Genomic DNA, 15,776 nt, shown 5'->3' with positions numbered 1-15,776 from the left:
AGGGCTCCGGGCTGACTTGGCCGGTGTCTCAGGGATCACTTGTGAGTGCTGGGTCCTCGCTTTTCTGCTCTGTCCATGGCAGTGGACATCTATGGCATAACTGCAGTGCTGTGACTGTTGCATTTATCATTTCTTCCCCCACTAGAAAGTCTGCTCTGAGCAGGCAGAGCTCACTGCTGCAACCCAGTCCCCCGACAGTGTGTGGCACAGACTAGGGGTTCAAATGGAGGTGAATGAATGTGCAACTCAGAGCTTGGGCCAGCGGGCAGTGTAAGCACAATATGGGAAATGATAACATGGGGCGGGGAGTGGGGTGGTGCTTGAGTCCCTGGCCAGCCCGACACACCCCCCTTTCCACCATGGGCAGTCCAGAGAGACCAAGAGGGCCTCCTTCCCCATCTTCCCCCAAACCCTCCAAGGTGCTCAGGAGGTAGCTTGCCTCTCTACTCAGTATCTTAAATAAACTGTTTATTCAGAAGGAATAATTAAAGAAAGCAACTGTGATATGGATTACAAAAACAAATAAGCATAGCTCCTCTCCAGGCTCCAGGGTGAGATGGCCCCGTGCCGCAAAGACTGCCAGCCCTGGGCTGGGTGAATCAGTGGGCTAGCATGTGTGTGTGAGTGCCGACACGCGCGCACACACACGCACACCCGCCACCCACAGGGGTGTGGACAGAAATGAATGACTGTGTGTGTCTGCAGCTTGGCCCCTTCCCCAGCCCCCAAAGTAGCAGCGGCCGTGTGGGCCCTGCAGCAGCAAAAGTGAGGCCTTCTTCTTCCCCTCCCCCTCCCCAGCTCTCGCTCTGAGACCCCATCTCCTCCCGCAGCAGTTTGACCACCCTCACTCACAAAGAGCCCCAGTGATCCCGTCAAGACATCTGGGGGAAGAGGGAAAAAAAAAGCCCACCAGATGTGTGGCCGGGAACCTGCCCAGTCGCTCCTAGGCCATGGATGTAGGCAGCCACTGCACCTCTGGGTCCCCATTCCCTGGGAGGCCCCAGCCCCGAGAGGCCCAAGCCCTTGGTGGAGAAACAGGGAGGTGACAACACCAGTGATGGCAAACTCCTCTCCCCCAAGCAACCATTTGGGGACAGGGGAGGGACTGGGAGCCAGTCCCTGTGGCAACAAGGTGGCACACACCCTTCCTGAAGGAGGAAGCGCAGGGAGGTGCAGGGCCCAGCCGAGCTGGCCGAGCACCCAGGGCCGGGGCCGGGGCCTGGACAACCACCTGGAGAGGGAACCCCCACCCCCATCCCGCAAAGCAAAAAGTAACAGTCGCAGAAGAGGCAGGCTCAGAGCAGCCCTGCCGTAGGCACGTTGATTAGGACGCCAGCCCGCGTGAGGTATTGCGCTCTCCCCCCAGCACCCTGCTCAGGCCGAGCCCTCCCGCCCTCCCCTCCCTTGCCGCACGAGTGGGCAGGGACACCCGTGGGTGGGGGTGGGGCAGGGGCCGGCCCGCCGGCCACTGGGCCCTAGGTGGGGGCCAGCTCGAAGGCGCCATCACTGGTGGGGGTGGTGAAGAAGGAGGGCGGGTCAGAGGCCATGGATGCCTGCCCCCCACTGCCCTGCTCCTGTGAGCGGCGCTCCTCCAGCCGCAGGCTGCGCTCAAAGTCCAGCAACTGCCCCATGAAGTTGAAGTTGGGGGAGATGTTAGACTTCTTTCTCTTGACCAGGTCATAGGCATCGTTGAGAGAGAGGTGGAGCTTCTGCATGAGGTAGGCCACAGTGACGGTGACAGAACGGCTGACCCCCGCCAGGCAGTGGACGAGCACCCCGCAGTTCTGGGACAAGGCCTCATCTAGATGGGGCAGGACAGGGCCCGGGAGACCCCGAGGGCAAGCGTGTGTGAGGCCGAGGCCTTCCGAAGGGCCCTTGAAGACCCCGCCCTGCCCCCTGAGCCAGATGGCCACGGCCTGGAGTTTTCGCTGGTGGCCTCTGGGGGCCGCCCTAGCTCTGCCTGTCCCCTAGAAGTGCCACCCTGGCTTTTGGCTCTGGGAATGGCAGCTGGGCTTGGGAGGAGTGCTCACAAGGGGGAGGCCAGAGCAGGTCTTGGGGAGGGCGGGTGGGGCGGACTCACCGATGAACTCAATAGCCTCCGGGAAGAACTGCGACAGGTTCTGGCTCCAGTGGTCGGAGATGGGGATCTGCTTGTAGTGAAAGTCGCCATTCTTCTCGAAGAAGTTTGGGAGGTTGGGGGTGACATTGAGGATGTAGCGGATGCCCAGTTTGGCCAGGCTCTCCAAGTTGGCGGAATCCCGGGCACTGCCCAGATAGAGGTTGGGCAGGATCTGGACAGGGAAGGATGCCCGCAGCCCCACTGGCGGGGGTGTGGCACCCTCCGAATCCAGGCCACAGCTCATGGAGTCGCGGTCAGCCTCGGATTCCGCATCAGAGCAGTCGGAGCCCAGGCACAGACTGCCCAACCCCACTACAGGCACCGGACTGGGCACCGGGGCCATGCTGGAGCCGGCACGGCCACTAAGGCTGGTCTCACACAGGTGAGGGCACTCGGCCTGGAATCTGCTGAAGCCACCTGTGGGGGAGAGGGCATGGGGCCTGCTGACCTGGCCTCCTGGGCAGCCAAGTACCTCTGTCTGGGGCTGGGGAGCTGACCCTAGACAACTTGGAGGGTTTGCAAATGTTCCTAAAAGGAACACAAAACCCAGCAGCTTGGTGTGTCCTGGTGCCACGTGGAGCCCTAGCCACCCTCACTCAGCACTCTCGGCCACTGCTCTGGACAGCAAGTGCCCACTGCAGCTGCTGGGGCTGCAAGAAGCTGGGCTCACGCTGAACCACCGGAGAGGATCTTACACCCCTAGGGTCAAGCTGAGGCAGGTGTGAGGGCTCAACAGAGCTGAGATATACTGCCAGCCTTAGGGAGGACTGTGGCCATCAGTTAAAGAAAAGGAAGTTCTCTGCCTGGGCATATCCTGACCCTCAGGGATGAAGTGGGACCCCAAGATGTGGGGAACTTGGGGGAGAATGTGACATTCCACCAGAATGGTTCTAAAGTCTCAAGAAGCCAGCATCTCTATTTACAGATACTATTTCCCCGGGCTGGAAACCTGACACTTTATATGCTGTTCAGGAGGCTAAGGTGGGAGGATCGCTTGAGCCCAGGAGGCTTCAGTGAGCCGTGATTGCACCAATGCTGTCTGACCCCTGCCTCCCTTGCTCATTTGCTGAGCAGGTGGGAGAGGTGGCGATACCCTTGCCGAGACCCTGGGGAGCCCACACTTTCTACTTCGCTCTTGAGCATCCTGAGAACTAGCTCAGGTCAGGCCAATTCTCCCCATTTTCCAGGCTCAGAGACTGGGCTGCCGAGGGTAAAGAACTTGCCCACGGTCACACTCAGGCTTCCCTCATCTCAAAGCAGCCTGGCAGGTCATCAGAGGAGGGGGGGCCTCAACTCGCTTTGGAAAAAAAGAAGTGGGGCTGGCCTAAGGTCAAATGAATCCCAAACGCCCTGGAAGGAGGGCCCTGCGGCACCTACCCTGAAGGTAGTAGGCCAGGTAGCCTTCCTCTCGCAGCTTCTGCAGCAGGGTGCCCAGCACCGACTCGGCCTCCCACTCCTCGGCCTCGGCCTCTGCCTCCCCGCGCCGGCGCCGGCCCCCACCCTGGTCGTACAGGAGCACCGGGGCAGGTGGGGGCGGCTGCAGCGGCGGCCCGGGCAGGAGCGCGCGCACCGACAGGCTGCCCCTTCGCAGGCGGCGCAGCAGCAGCGCCGGCAGTGCCACGCTCAGCGCCCCACCGATGCGCGCCGACTCGTACAGCTCGCGGCTACGGCAGTCCAGGAGCAGGAGCCGCGGTCGCGGGGGCGACAGCTCCCGGCGCAGCCACAGGCACGAGCGGCCCAGACCCTCCATGGGCGATCGGCTCCCTACACGCCGGGTCACGGGCGCTGCGGAGAGAGAGAAGGCGCAGTGTGAGCTCCCGGAGGGCCGAGGGGGCTCAGAATTGAAGCTCGCCCTGCGTCCTGAAGGCGGGAGCCCAGGGTCCCCCACCGTGAGGACTCCCAACAAGGCGCCCCAAGAAAACCCCCAGGCAGCAGCTTGGCCCGGGGAAGGGTCCTCGAGAAGAGGGCTGAACGACTAACTGCCCCTTCGAGGCTCATCCCTGAGGCCGCAGCTGCCTCCCTCCATACCGCCTTTCTGCTCCTCTCTCGGCCTTCTCGCGAATGCTCCCCAAGTTCGAGCTTCCGACTCTGGTTGGGGGTGTGCGTGTGAGGGGTGCCAGTTCGAGGCCTAGATCTCCCCCACGGCCAGGTGGGCCAGGAGAACAGAGGAGGCGCCGAGGTTCTGGGCCTCAGCGAGTCCTCTCAGAGGTGACCTGGCCCCCGGTCCCCCATCTCCCCCACCCCTAGGAGAGAACAAAAGGAGAGAGACCTGGAGCGAAATCCGGAGGTGGACGACCGCGCGTGGACGTTCTGGCCACGGTCACTGCCACTGTGGAACGCGGGGCGCCGTCCCGGGGCAGGGAGTCCCCAGGCCTGGCCGCCAGGAGAAGGCGGGGCGGCGGTACAGGCTTGCACGTGGAAGCCGAGCCCCGCGCAGCCCGCGCACTGGCCGCTTCCTGGCAGCCGGACCCAGCTTCCACCTTGGAAACTGCCTTCGGACGTGGAGTTACAACTCCGAGGGGCGGGCCGGGGCGGGGCTCCGGGGGCGGGCCCGGGGGGCCGGTGAGCCAACGGGTGCTAGCCGAAGCAGTCGGGTGGGACCTGCGAGTCGGCTGAGCTGGGGCTTCCACCGAGGCGGGACGGGGTCGGGGCAGAGGCCAAGGGCAGGTCAGGGGCCCAGCAGGGGACCAGCTGCGGCTCCCCTGGCCGGCGCCAGCCTGGCCTCGGGAGGCAGGGGGAGGGGTGGGGACCAGAGCCCAGCCCCTCTGCCGCGGAAGCTGCCTCCAACCCAACTCACTAGGTGATACTGGACCATCTTCTCCCCTTCCTGGATCTCAGTGGCCGCATCTCTGTAATGGGCTCATAGCTACCAGCTTGGGCAAACATGGGATGCCACCGAAATCACGGAGGGGAGGAGGAAGCAGGACCAGAAACTAGTGCAGCTTTGTCCCAGAGCTCTGCTGCAGGGCAAAGCAGGCAGGGGCAGCTCCTGAATACCTCCCAACCCCAGCCTGCTTCACTCGCACAGGACAGGCCAAAAGCATCCAGGAGCCCTGAGTTCCCAGCCCTAAACTGGGGCATTCTGGTCTTATCACATTACTGATCCTAAGAGTCACCCCTGTCTCCCCACTCTGCCTCCTTCCCTTAACCCCGCTTCGGCTGATCAAAGTGGAGAGAAGTAGTTTCTACCTAAATATCTCTCACATCCACGCCTCTCTCTCCTGTCCCCTGCCCTAGCCAAGGGCTCAAATTCATCAGCTTTAGGCCAGGTCACTGTCATGTCTTGCACAACAGTCTCCCTGCCTCTGGGCCTGCAACGACCTGCCCTCCACCCTGCCCTGCCCAGCCCTGCCCAATGTCAGAATGCCATCCACTCAACCAAGGCTGGTGGCCTCCATCCTTTCCTCTATGGGCACAACAGGAGGGACAGATCCACAGGCAGCAAGAGCACTGGACAAGGTCTCAGGTGTGGTGAGCACTGAGGCAGGAGACCAGGGTCAGGGGGAGGTGTCCACAATGCTGATCTGGCTAAAAGTCCCTTCTCTGCTTAAAGCCCAACAAAAGCAAATAACAGTGTTGAAGGAAAATGTACAATAGATAAGATAAAGCTCATACCCAACCAAAAGGTTAAGACCCCTGTAGATAAATGGGCAAAGAACCTGAAAACACTGCATACTGCAGGAAGGAGGGAATGTGGTGGCCTAACAAATATTTGGGGGAAGGTTCAACTTCAGGCGTAGAAGGAAAGCAACTCCAATAAACAAGTAACAATGACCAAGGAGGTAACACTTCCCACCTACCGCGTTAGAAATGTTCTTATTTTTGAGAACACGCAGTGCTGGCAAGATTGCTGTGAAATCAGCGTGCTGTTCAACTGTTGCAGGGTTATATATTGGTACGGCCCTTTTGGAAATTAATCTGGCAATATCAAGAGCTAGGAAAGAATCCCAACCCTCTGACCACTTTTGGGAATCTAAGGAACTAAAGTAAAAGAAAGCAAAGTTATGCACACAAAGATGGGCACCACAAAACATTTTTCTAACGAGTGGAAAATGCAAAGCAAACTCTGAGTCCAAAGACTCCTCTCAGGAGCCATGGAGTTAGAGGAGAAAATGTCTGAAGTCATGGTTAGGTAAGAGGGCAGCTGATGGAAAGCTAGGTGGGTCACCTCTAAGGGGCTTCCAGTTTGCCCCTCTTCCTCCCTTTCGGGCAGTGGGCTGCTAACTGGGGACTCCCAGGACCCTGGCACTGGGCTGCTGTCTGGCCACACCCCCATGTCCCTGTCTCTAACATGAGTCCTAATTCCTGCATCTAAGGACCTTGGGCAACTGGACTGTGTCCTTCCTTCTCTTGCCCAGTGGGCATGGGCCCCAGCCCAGGCCTCCCTCCTATGCCCCCTGCCCAGATTCTGAGATTCTGCTCATTCTTCAGGCCCTCTCCTCCAGGCAGCCTTCCCAACTCAGAGCCAGTAGTTTCCCTCCTCTGTGCTCCCTAGTGTGGTCACTTTCCCCCTTTCTCAGTGTGTTCCTGGGGCAGGGACTTTGTCTTCTGTCTTCTACCTTCTCCTGTCTCACAGCCTAGCTCCACAGTGGCGGAGGTGGACACCGGCACCCAGCCTGGGGGCTGCCTCCAGGCCCACTGCAGCTGTGGGTGGGAGCTAAGAGTGGGCAGGGGTTGAAGGCACCACGGAGGTTCTGCCATGTGCCAGTCTGGTTGTGGATAGTGGGGGTGGCACAGGGCTATGACCAGCAGGGAGCTGGACAGCCACTTCCCCCGCCCGCCCTGCCGTGGGGGCTCAGTTTGGCTGGAGAAGGAGCTCCTGAGGTGCTCAGACGCGCTCTCTGGAGAGGGATCCCTGGAGGTGAGAGCTGGGCTGGGATGAGGACGGGGACAGGCAACCTCCGCAATGGTGAAGGAAGGGGAAGCCTAGGATCCAAGGGTCCACGTCTCCTGACGCCTGGCGAGGGACTCCCCTGCACCCAACTGCGGAGTCCTGCTGGCAAGCCCTCCCACCGGGAGAAAGCATTTGGGAGGAGGCCACGAGGGGCTCAATTTCCAAAGTCAGAGCTCAGTGCTTGGGGCCCACAGCGCCCGCAGCGCCAGCAACAGGACAAATGGGAACCTGTTGCCACCTCCGCACTGCAGGGCTGAGCGCAGCCAACCCCCTAACGCCCCTCTCACCGGCGACCCTAGGCGGGCCGCCCCGACTCAGGCCCCCTGCAGCGCCGGCTCTGGGCTCCGACCCGCCCACAGCCGCTCGCGGGTGCGCTGTGCTGGGGGAGGCCGCGCCGCGCGCCCGGGCCTCGCCTGGCCCCCTCCGGCGGGCGGAGCCAGGCCGCGCGCTCGCTGCTCGCCGCAGGGTGGGCGCTGCGCCTGCCGCCCCCGCCCCCGCCGGGCGCCCTGGGCCTCCGCCGGGCCGGGCCAGCGCCCCCTGGAGGCCGAGGGGACGCCGCCGCCTGCAGGCCTCGCGCGCGCCGCGTGCGCCCTCTGGTCCCGGGAGCCTCCCGAGAGCGGCGCCGCGCCGCCTTCCCCCACGAAATGCATCGTTCCCGCCGGGCCGAGTGACAGGATTTCGGCTGTCGCGGCCGGGTCACATGGCCAAGAGCACAAGTCCCAGCGACAGCGTGCCTGCCAAATCCAGTGTCTTTTCCATCAAATCCACTTTCTGCTGGGGATGGCTTTCTGCTTTTCCTGGTCGGTCTCCTCGCGGGACTGGGAGTTCCTCCAAGGCAGGAACGGGTGTGTGCCCGGCCCCAAGCTGGCCCCAGCCCCCAGTGCAGGGCCTGGCACGCGCCCGGCGCTCGCGGAAGAAATGCTCGTTAACAAAGAAGGCATGAATGAATGAAACCAATTGTTGCCTGAGGGAGCTGCTCCTGCTTTTCCTTCTGCCGATCACACACTCCTCCCCCACCCCGACACGCACAAGCACACGTGCACACACAGCCCTCCCCGTAACACACACGCAGGCAGGCACCCAGACAGCGCGCGCGGACGCCAGCCCCCATGGAACCCACCTACTACGTGCTTGCCGGGCAGCTGGCGTCCTTTTGGTCCCACCTGGGCCGCCTCTATTTCAGCGCCGGGCTCTCTCCGCCTCCTCCCCGCCCCTCCCCGGGCCCCCTTGCTTCCACATCTAAGTACCCTACCTTGGACCCCAAAGTGCCTTCTTTATCTCTTAGGGAAGAGGCCAAACCAGTCGCTGGGGAGTCTCAAGGTCTGTTTAGGGAGGCACCTGGGGGGCCCAAGGCTGCTGAGCCGCTGCCGAAGGAGAGCCAGAGGTGCCTGGCAGGGATGCCACCAAATGCTGCAGCCTCTAGAGCCCGCGTGCCAGGTGTTGGGGGGGGGGGGGGAGGGGGGGACTCAGGGGTGGGGGGGGGGGTGTCGAAGGCTATTTGTGATGGGGGCGGGGCAGGGTGCTGGAGAGCGTGAATCCAGCAGGTGTGCGCGCTTGCTGGGGTGGATGAGAGTGCGCCTTGGAGATGCTGGAGGTGTGTGCTTGGGACGTGGGGAGTGTCAGCCGCTGAGATGTGGGTTTCTGATGGGACCTTGCTCCGGGGTGGGTGGACTGCAGTGTCTGTGGGCTGGGAACGTGGGTGGGGTGTCCGTAATGGGCAGATGGGGAGTTCGAGGTGGTGGGGGCATGGTAGGGGGAGCTATGTTAGTGCAGGTATCGCAGAGATGTGTTGGAAGCGTGCGTGTGCGCCTGGGTGTGTACTGGGGCGTGGCAGGGTCTCGGTGGGTTGGCATGAGTTAGGGACAGTGGTGAGTGGTGGGGCAGGGGCTGCTAGTGTGTGCACTACAGGAACCCGGGTCTGTGGTGCGAGGTTTGTACGCGAGCGAGTGTGCAGCCGGTGTAAGTGACAGGGGACACGGGAGGTGCACGGGCGGGGTGCGGGGGTGTGCGGCGGCAGCACCGAATGGGTCTCGTGGGGGCGCGTGCGCCGGCTTCGTGGGGTGTGCGTTGTCAGGACTTTGGGGCTGCAGGATGGAGGAGCGCACGTCGGGGCGGGGGCAGTCAGGCCGGGTGCGGTGGGGGTGGGGTGGGGGTCCCCTGGGCGCCGCGTGCTCCACTCACCTCCGCTCTGCTCGGTTCTCCGCGCCGGTTCCCTGCGTCGCGGCCGGGAAGTTTCCGAAGCTCGGGCGGCGGGAAGCGCCACTGCTGCCGCCTAACGCCACCGGAACCCCGGGTGGCGGCCTCGCCTGGAGCGGAGGGGCAGCCGCCGCCGCTGCGGAGGGAAACTCCAAATCCCGCCTCCGCCGCTGCTGCCTCCTCCGCCTCTGCCGCCGCCTCCTCCCCTCCCGTAGCCGTCTTCTCCGCCCCCTGCCCAGGAGGGGCACTGTAGCTGGCGGCGCGCAGGGAGGGAGCGGGGAGGGGCCGCAGCCTGCCCGGCGTCTCCCTCCACCTCCCACGCCCCCGCCCGCCTTCCTCCCACCTGCAAGCCTCTGCCCTCTAGGCCAGTCCTGTCCGACGCGCCCTGCGCTCCCCGGTCCCCAGTGGCGCTACTGAGTGGGGGCTCTCGAGCTTGGGGCGCGGGAGTGGGGTTGGGGGCCCTGAACTAAGCTGGGCCTGGGCTAGGGGGACAGTTACAGCGCAGAATCTGCACTGGCACCCCAGCGAAGGGGCCCATTGAGGACCGGGCACAGCTTGGTCCCCCAGAGCCACCTCCTGCTCCCACAGTGGAGAGGGTATAAAATCCGGCTGACAGCGCTGCCAATTCCACCCCCCACCCCAGGTCCCCCTGCAGTGTCTCCTCTCATTCTCATGTGTCAGATTCTGGCTAATAGTAATAGCATTTGAGCCTCAGTGCCTGGAAGAGGTGGAGCCAGGACGTTTGGGTGGGGGAGGGGCTGGGAGCGAGTAGGGAGAGGCTGTTGTCACTAGGTCCCGTTAGCTTTCTCCTCTGTACCAAAGGTCACACGCATTGCCATCGAGGACCTCATTTTATCCTTACAGCAGTTCTGGAAGTCTGAGGAGTTTGTCCCCATGCTACAGCCAGGGAAACTGAGGCCGTGGCTCCCTGGTGGTGGCACAATAGTGTAGTGGCAGAGTAGGATGTGGCTTGGTCTGGCTGAGTTCAGAAGCCTAGAGCCTGAGCAAGTGTGAGTGCAGAAGGTTGCCTGGGGAGGGGAGGCAAAGGGCAGCCCGCGGGGATGTGCACCTGGCCTTCCTGGGGCTTCCAGGCCAGCCTGGCCTCGTGCCTTCAGTGGGGGATTGCCTGAGACTCTGAGACTCGGCAGGAGGCTGTGAGCATCAAGGGCCGTCTTCTCCGCCCAGGGAGCGCAGGATAAGGTGCGGCCAGGCAGGGCTGGGATGCCAGCAGCTCCGCTGGCCGCTTGGCTGTGTCTGCCGCAGCGCTGAATTCCCCTGAGTCATTACCCCTGGAAGAGACGAGGGCAGCGCTTTGCCTCTGGAGCCCAGGTCCTTGTCCCATCTGGGTCTCCATTTCCTGGTCTGTAGGTTTGGGGAGAGAGGTGGGACCATATGATCTTCAAGGGCCCTCCTAGCTGTGCTGCAGTTTCAAGCCATGGCACCGGAGCTGGGAGGGTCCTGCTGTGGCCAGCCAGGCCTGCCCACCCTGCTCTGGGCCCCGACTGCTCCTCTGCACCTTTTCAGCCTTGGCAGCAGCACAGTCCCTCCTGGGAGGAGGCCTCTGGCCCTGCAACCCTCTCCCTGCTCTGAACGCTGGGCCTCGTGGGACTGCACTGGGGCTCTCCCCTACAGCCTTGGACTTGAGCTTGCACCTACCCTAGCCACGCCACACAGGCAAGCACATGCAGCTGCCACTGGTTCCCATACTGCTAGATGTGCTGAAGTTACGGAACCTTTCCTAATAAATCAATATACCGTAGAAGCTGTGCTCTAAAAACAGGGGGCTGGCTTTCACACTCCCCCTCCACCGAGGGCGCCTCCTGTTTGGGGAGGATGGATGACAGCTTTGCCCATGGCCTGGGTGCCCAGCTGACCACCAGCAAAGTCTTGGTGGGTGAGCTGACTCAGAGGAGTTTCTAGCAAGGTTGGTTAACATCCCCACCTCCGCCACCATCCCGTGCTTTAGTGACTCAGGGCTGAGAGGCTGGGGAAGAAACATTTGGATTAAAGAATGCCACCCTCGCCCCTGCACAGCTCCCACTCTAGCCTTCCTGGTGTCTCTGCTCTCCAGGCAACGAGACCCAACCATTGCCGGAAGAGGAGCATGCAAAGGCCAGGCCTGCCCGGAGATGCCCGGGGAGCTCTCAAGGCACAGGCCTGCTCGGTCTCAGGAAATAGTGGTTCCCTCCTCGTCCCCAGGGCTGGGGAAGAAAATGCAGAAAGCTCCCAAGGGGGACTTCAGTGAGTGCAAGTTTGCTTTGCAGAACCGAGGGCACAGCTGGGCCTCTGACTCCGAAGCAGCTGGGTCCATCTGCTGCTGACAGGAGTCTCAGGGTGAGGTGATGGGGCCGCCCCAGCCCTCACCCTCCATTCCACCCGGAACCCCAAGGCCACTGCCGTCCTTCCTGTCCCTTCCTTGGGGATGGCCACTGGGAAGTGGCCATCTTGTTTCCTGTCAGACCCCACACCCTCCCAAATCCCAAAGGTGCTCCCCAGAGATCTTGAAAGCAGCCACAGGAACCGCCAGCCCCGGGCAAGGTGGAGGGGCCAGGGAGCTGTGCTTTGCTTGGGGTAGAGAGGTCTTTAGCCTGGCAGTGCCTCCGGCGACCGGTCCGACTGACACCCTCTGACATGGAGGGCTTTGGCTGAAGGCATCCGTATCTGTTAAGGGGCAGTTTGTTCAGGGCCCGATTCCGGGCCACTCTCCAGGCAAATGAGGTTTTGGAAGAGACCGTGGGAAAGGTGATGGCCGTCAAAGCCTCACACCTGGCACAGGGGCAGGCATGTTCCTGCCATAAGCTTAGCGCCCTCCGCAGGGCCCTGCCCAGGGTCCCCAGGCTGCCTTGCTGTTGGCTTGTCTCAGCGTACCTCAGCGCCTGCTGCTGCTGCCTCTGAATGCTGGGTCCTCCCTGCCTGTGTCCCTGTATGGAACCCGGATCACATCTGCAGGCCCCGGAGCCAGGGTGCACACACATCCAAGACTTCATTTCTGGGTAACCATTGGGTGCCACAGAGATGGCTTCTGCAGCTGAAGCCATCTGCTCACATGGCAATCCCCCCGCCCCGCACCAACCCTCCGACTCCTCCCTCTGCACCCCTCCCAGATCTGAAGCGCTTCAGCCAGCATCTTCTAGATGTATCCCGCTACCAGTTACCATGTCTTCAGAAGCACCCTACCTGTCCGAAGTAGCTCCCAAAGAAGCCATGCCCAGACATTTGAAACAAAATGGCTCTGAAATCTCACTTGCAGACGAGGTCAAAGGCAGGTCAATCGGGCAGGTGAGTGCCCAGGGGTGTGAGTATCAGGGAGGGACAGGAGGTAGGTGGGAGGGAAGGGAGGGGGGCAGAACGTAGAGCGTCAGCCTGTGCAACGATTGATTTCTGGGGGCCGGGACCTGGTGAGCCATTAACACCCCCATTCAGGGAGGGCTCAGGTTCAAGCTCAATACATTCCCCCTCTGGCCAGCTGCATAGGCTCCCTCTCCTTGTCTAGTCCTCCCAAGCAGCAGTGCACGTGTGTCTGGATATACATTACAGATGATATAATCCTTTTAGCAGGAGAACCAGCTACCCACACCCCTGGGCTGGACAGGGGAAGGGAAGTGAGGGGAGACAAGGAGCCTCTGTCCAGACCCCGTGCAGGGGGAGAGCTGGAGAGAGGGCAGCAGGTGACTTTCCCGTGTGGCCCAGGGATATCCAGGGCTAAGGGAACCAGGAGAGAGGGGAACCACCAAGGGTGAAATGATGCGTCTGGGGAGATTGGGGGTGCCAAGGGTGCGCCCAGTCTACCTAGCTCCCCTACTGCAGATCCCCCCTCCCCCGCTTTGCCCTGCCTGGCTCAGGAGGAAGGCCCACCTGCCTTTCTGGCCACATTTCAGCATCCCCCACCTCGCTCCCCTGCCAGGAACATGATTCTTCTGTCAGGGTGTCTCATCACAGGTAACAAGATAAGACATGAGACAGGCAGCCATGGCCAGGCCCAGGCAGGGGCTTGTGGCGAGCGCTTGCCCTGGCTCAGATGTCTGCAGGAGTGGAGAGGGGCTCCTGGAGGCTGTGGGTTTTTCTCATCTCGCTCCTAGGGAGCCTCTGCCCCTGCGCACTCTGTCACAGCACCTGTTGGCTTGTCTGGCTGCCTCCCTCCACCACTCCCCATCTCCTCCCAGCACTGAAAGGCCCAGCCTGGTGGGCCCTGTTGGCTTCCTGCACCCAGACCCTTCCGAACCCTCAGGCTGCTGAGCCCCTTGCTGCTCTGGCGTCTGGGAGCACCCAGCACCTCTCCTGCCCACCACTGCCACTTGCCCAAGGCCCTGCAGTGATCAGGGGCACAGCTGGAGCCAGAATCACAGCTGTGGGTGCCACAAGTCACCTTCCAAACAAGGAGTCCCAGCTGATGGAGCCTTGTAGCCTCCAGGACAGGGTCTCCGGGTGGGCTACCCTTGGAAGCGCTGCTGTCCTGAAGCTTCCACGTTGTGTGCAGGCCCCTTGGGTAATGGTAACAGCAGCTCCAGGGACAGATGAGGGTCTCCTCCCTCCCACCACTGGGGCCGTGACCGTGAGGACAAGCCATGCTGTTTGCTGCACTTCTTGTTTGCTTCTAGATGAGGACGCCAAAGTATGGAATGGGGGGACGGTGACCGGGCGATGCACTCAGGTCCATAGACTAGCAACCAGGGCCCCATGGCCAGAGCACCCCTCTGCAGGGAACTGCCTCTGCCCTTGAGTGGCTCTTTCTCATAGGCTGGGGGACAGGCAGGAGGGGATGTGCTACCCCAGGCCTCAGTCACCTGGCAAGCCACCCCCCCGGCCAGAGCAAGGAAGGAGGCAACTCCCTCCTGGTTGCAGAAGGGCGCTGGAGAGCCACGGGTGCCACCCGAATTGCAGAGAGGACCCGGCCTGCCCTTGAATGTGGGCCGCCCCCGCCACAGTGGAGTTCAAGGCTGTGGTCCAGAGCATGTGCACTCCAGCCCAAGTGCGGGCCTTCTCCTCTGTCACCATCTCTTAGCCCTGCCGCCCCCTCTCCTCGGGTTCTCGCTGCCCCCTCCTCGTTCTCCTGCCTGAGGGCCTCGCCACAGGAAGGCTCAGGATATTTCTGCCAGCTCTCTGGGGAGTTCTCCCGTCTCAATTTAGAGAGCAGCGATTACCCCTCAATACCTGCTTCCCACATCAGTGGCTGATTTGGGTCCTGAGAGCCCCGGAGAGGAGATCAGTGCAGATGCGGTGCCACGTGACCTTCTCACACCTCGGGACCAGCTCCTGGGCAGAGAGAAGGTGGAGAGGAGGGGGAAGGTGAGGAAGGTGGCAGCCACGTCCCAGGGATCAACCGCATCCATGTGGAGAGGGCCAGTGGGCCTCTGCCTGAGAGATGCCATGGGTGGGAATGGGACAGCCAAGGCTCCTTGTGTGGGATCAGGCACACAGCCTGGCCTTCCCAGTGGGAGGCTGTGGCAGGTCACTGAGCCCCTTCCAGGGCTTCTTACTGCCCTGCTTGCAACGACAGGGTAACCATCTCCACAGCCATCTCCCTTCCACCACTGCACACTGCATCCCCACTGCCATGTCAATGTTACACAGAGCAAAGGAGGGTGCACACAGGGGGCTCTGGGAGTTAGTCATCAGCCCTGGCCACTGCTGTCACCACCTGGAACAGGGCCTGAGACTCCTTTTTCACTGCCTCTTGAACCCCAGGGAGAACGGCTGTGGCTGACATGGGCTAGGACCATGAGGGTGACCCAGGGTCCAGTCTGTCAGCCTGTAAGGCTCAGCTCTCAGGACACATGGTTGGAGAGCTGGCCAGAACCATGAGGACCATGGCTGCCTGTTCTTCTCAGCCCTAAAGGGGAAAGCAGGGGAGGCTGAGGATGGGATCCCTAGGACCATGAGCCTAGGAAGACTTCCTGGTTGGCAGGGCAGCCAGCTTGAGACTGGCTTCCTGGAGGGGTGAGCATCCCGTCTCTAGAGGATCCAAGCAGAAGCTGCAGGGCTGCTGCCTTTCTTGCGCTACCCGCTGCAGTGGTGAGCCCAGCCAGAGGGAGGTGTCACAGATGGCTGGCGCTGAGGCTGGCTGCTTGGCATCTGAGGATGGGCCTGCTCCCGGCCCTGCTCCCTGGCTGGCTGTGGTCAGAATTGCCCTACAGTGGATGCTGGATGTTTCCTTGGAGCTCAGCACAGGCAAGGCAGGGAGGTCTGCCCGGGAGCTCTTGGGCTGGATCTCCTGGCCGGCGGCGTCTCTGATGCACGCTCACTTCCCTCTTCTCGGCCCAGCCCAGCCAGGACCTCAAGGGCCCCAATGGAGCCACAGTGAAGGCCCTTGCTTGGCCTCTGAAGGGTCTTTTGTGTCCTCATAATTTGGGTCAGTGCTACCTGTCGCTTGACACTTCTCATGTTGCCCGAAGACCTGTAGGAGCAGGAGCTGGTGATCCTCAGCACACTGCTGTCCTGTTTCTCTGGGCGTGTCATTTATTGATTGTTGTTTTGAGGGAGGGATGAGTGTTGGGACCTCCTAGCCCACTGCCTGGCTGACGTCACTCCAGTGCTCATACACTGGCCTGTGACACCAGGTCTCTGCCC

General features: G+C 62.0%; 1 protein-coding gene across 2 annotated transcripts; it reads right to left on the bottom strand.

The window, feature by feature from the left end:
• Positions 1-451: 451 nt before the first annotated feature.
• On the bottom strand, positions 452-9,364 carry DUSP9 (dual specificity phosphatase 9). Of its 2 annotated transcripts, XM_031660501.1 has the most exons (4): positions 9,195-9,364; positions 3,497-3,904; positions 2,081-2,536; positions 452-1,801 (listed from the first exon to the last, which is right to left on the bottom strand). In XM_031660501.1, exons 2-4 carry the CDS (start codon positions 3,867-3,869, stop codon positions 1,476-1,478), a joined length of 1,155 nt encoding a protein of 384 aa, XP_031516361.1. In that variant the 5' UTR covers positions 3,870-3,904; positions 9,195-9,364; the 3' UTR covers positions 452-1,475. The 2 variants fall into 2 exon arrangements, with proteins under 2 accessions (XP_031516361.1, XP_021788772.1); XM_021933080.2 differs by lacking the exon at positions 9,195-9,364 and having other exon boundaries at positions 3,497-4,327.
• Positions 9,365-15,776: the final 6,412 nt, after the last annotated feature.

Source organism: Papio anubis, chromosome X, assembly GCF_008728515.1.
Source record: "Papio anubis isolate 15944 chromosome X, Panubis1.0, whole genome shotgun sequence".
NCBI classification, from domain to species: domain Eukaryota; kingdom Metazoa; phylum Chordata; class Mammalia; order Primates; family Cercopithecidae; genus Papio; species Papio anubis.
The sequence above is the reverse complement of the archived record's forward strand: the minus strand, read 5'-3'. Positions and strand labels throughout refer to the sequence as shown.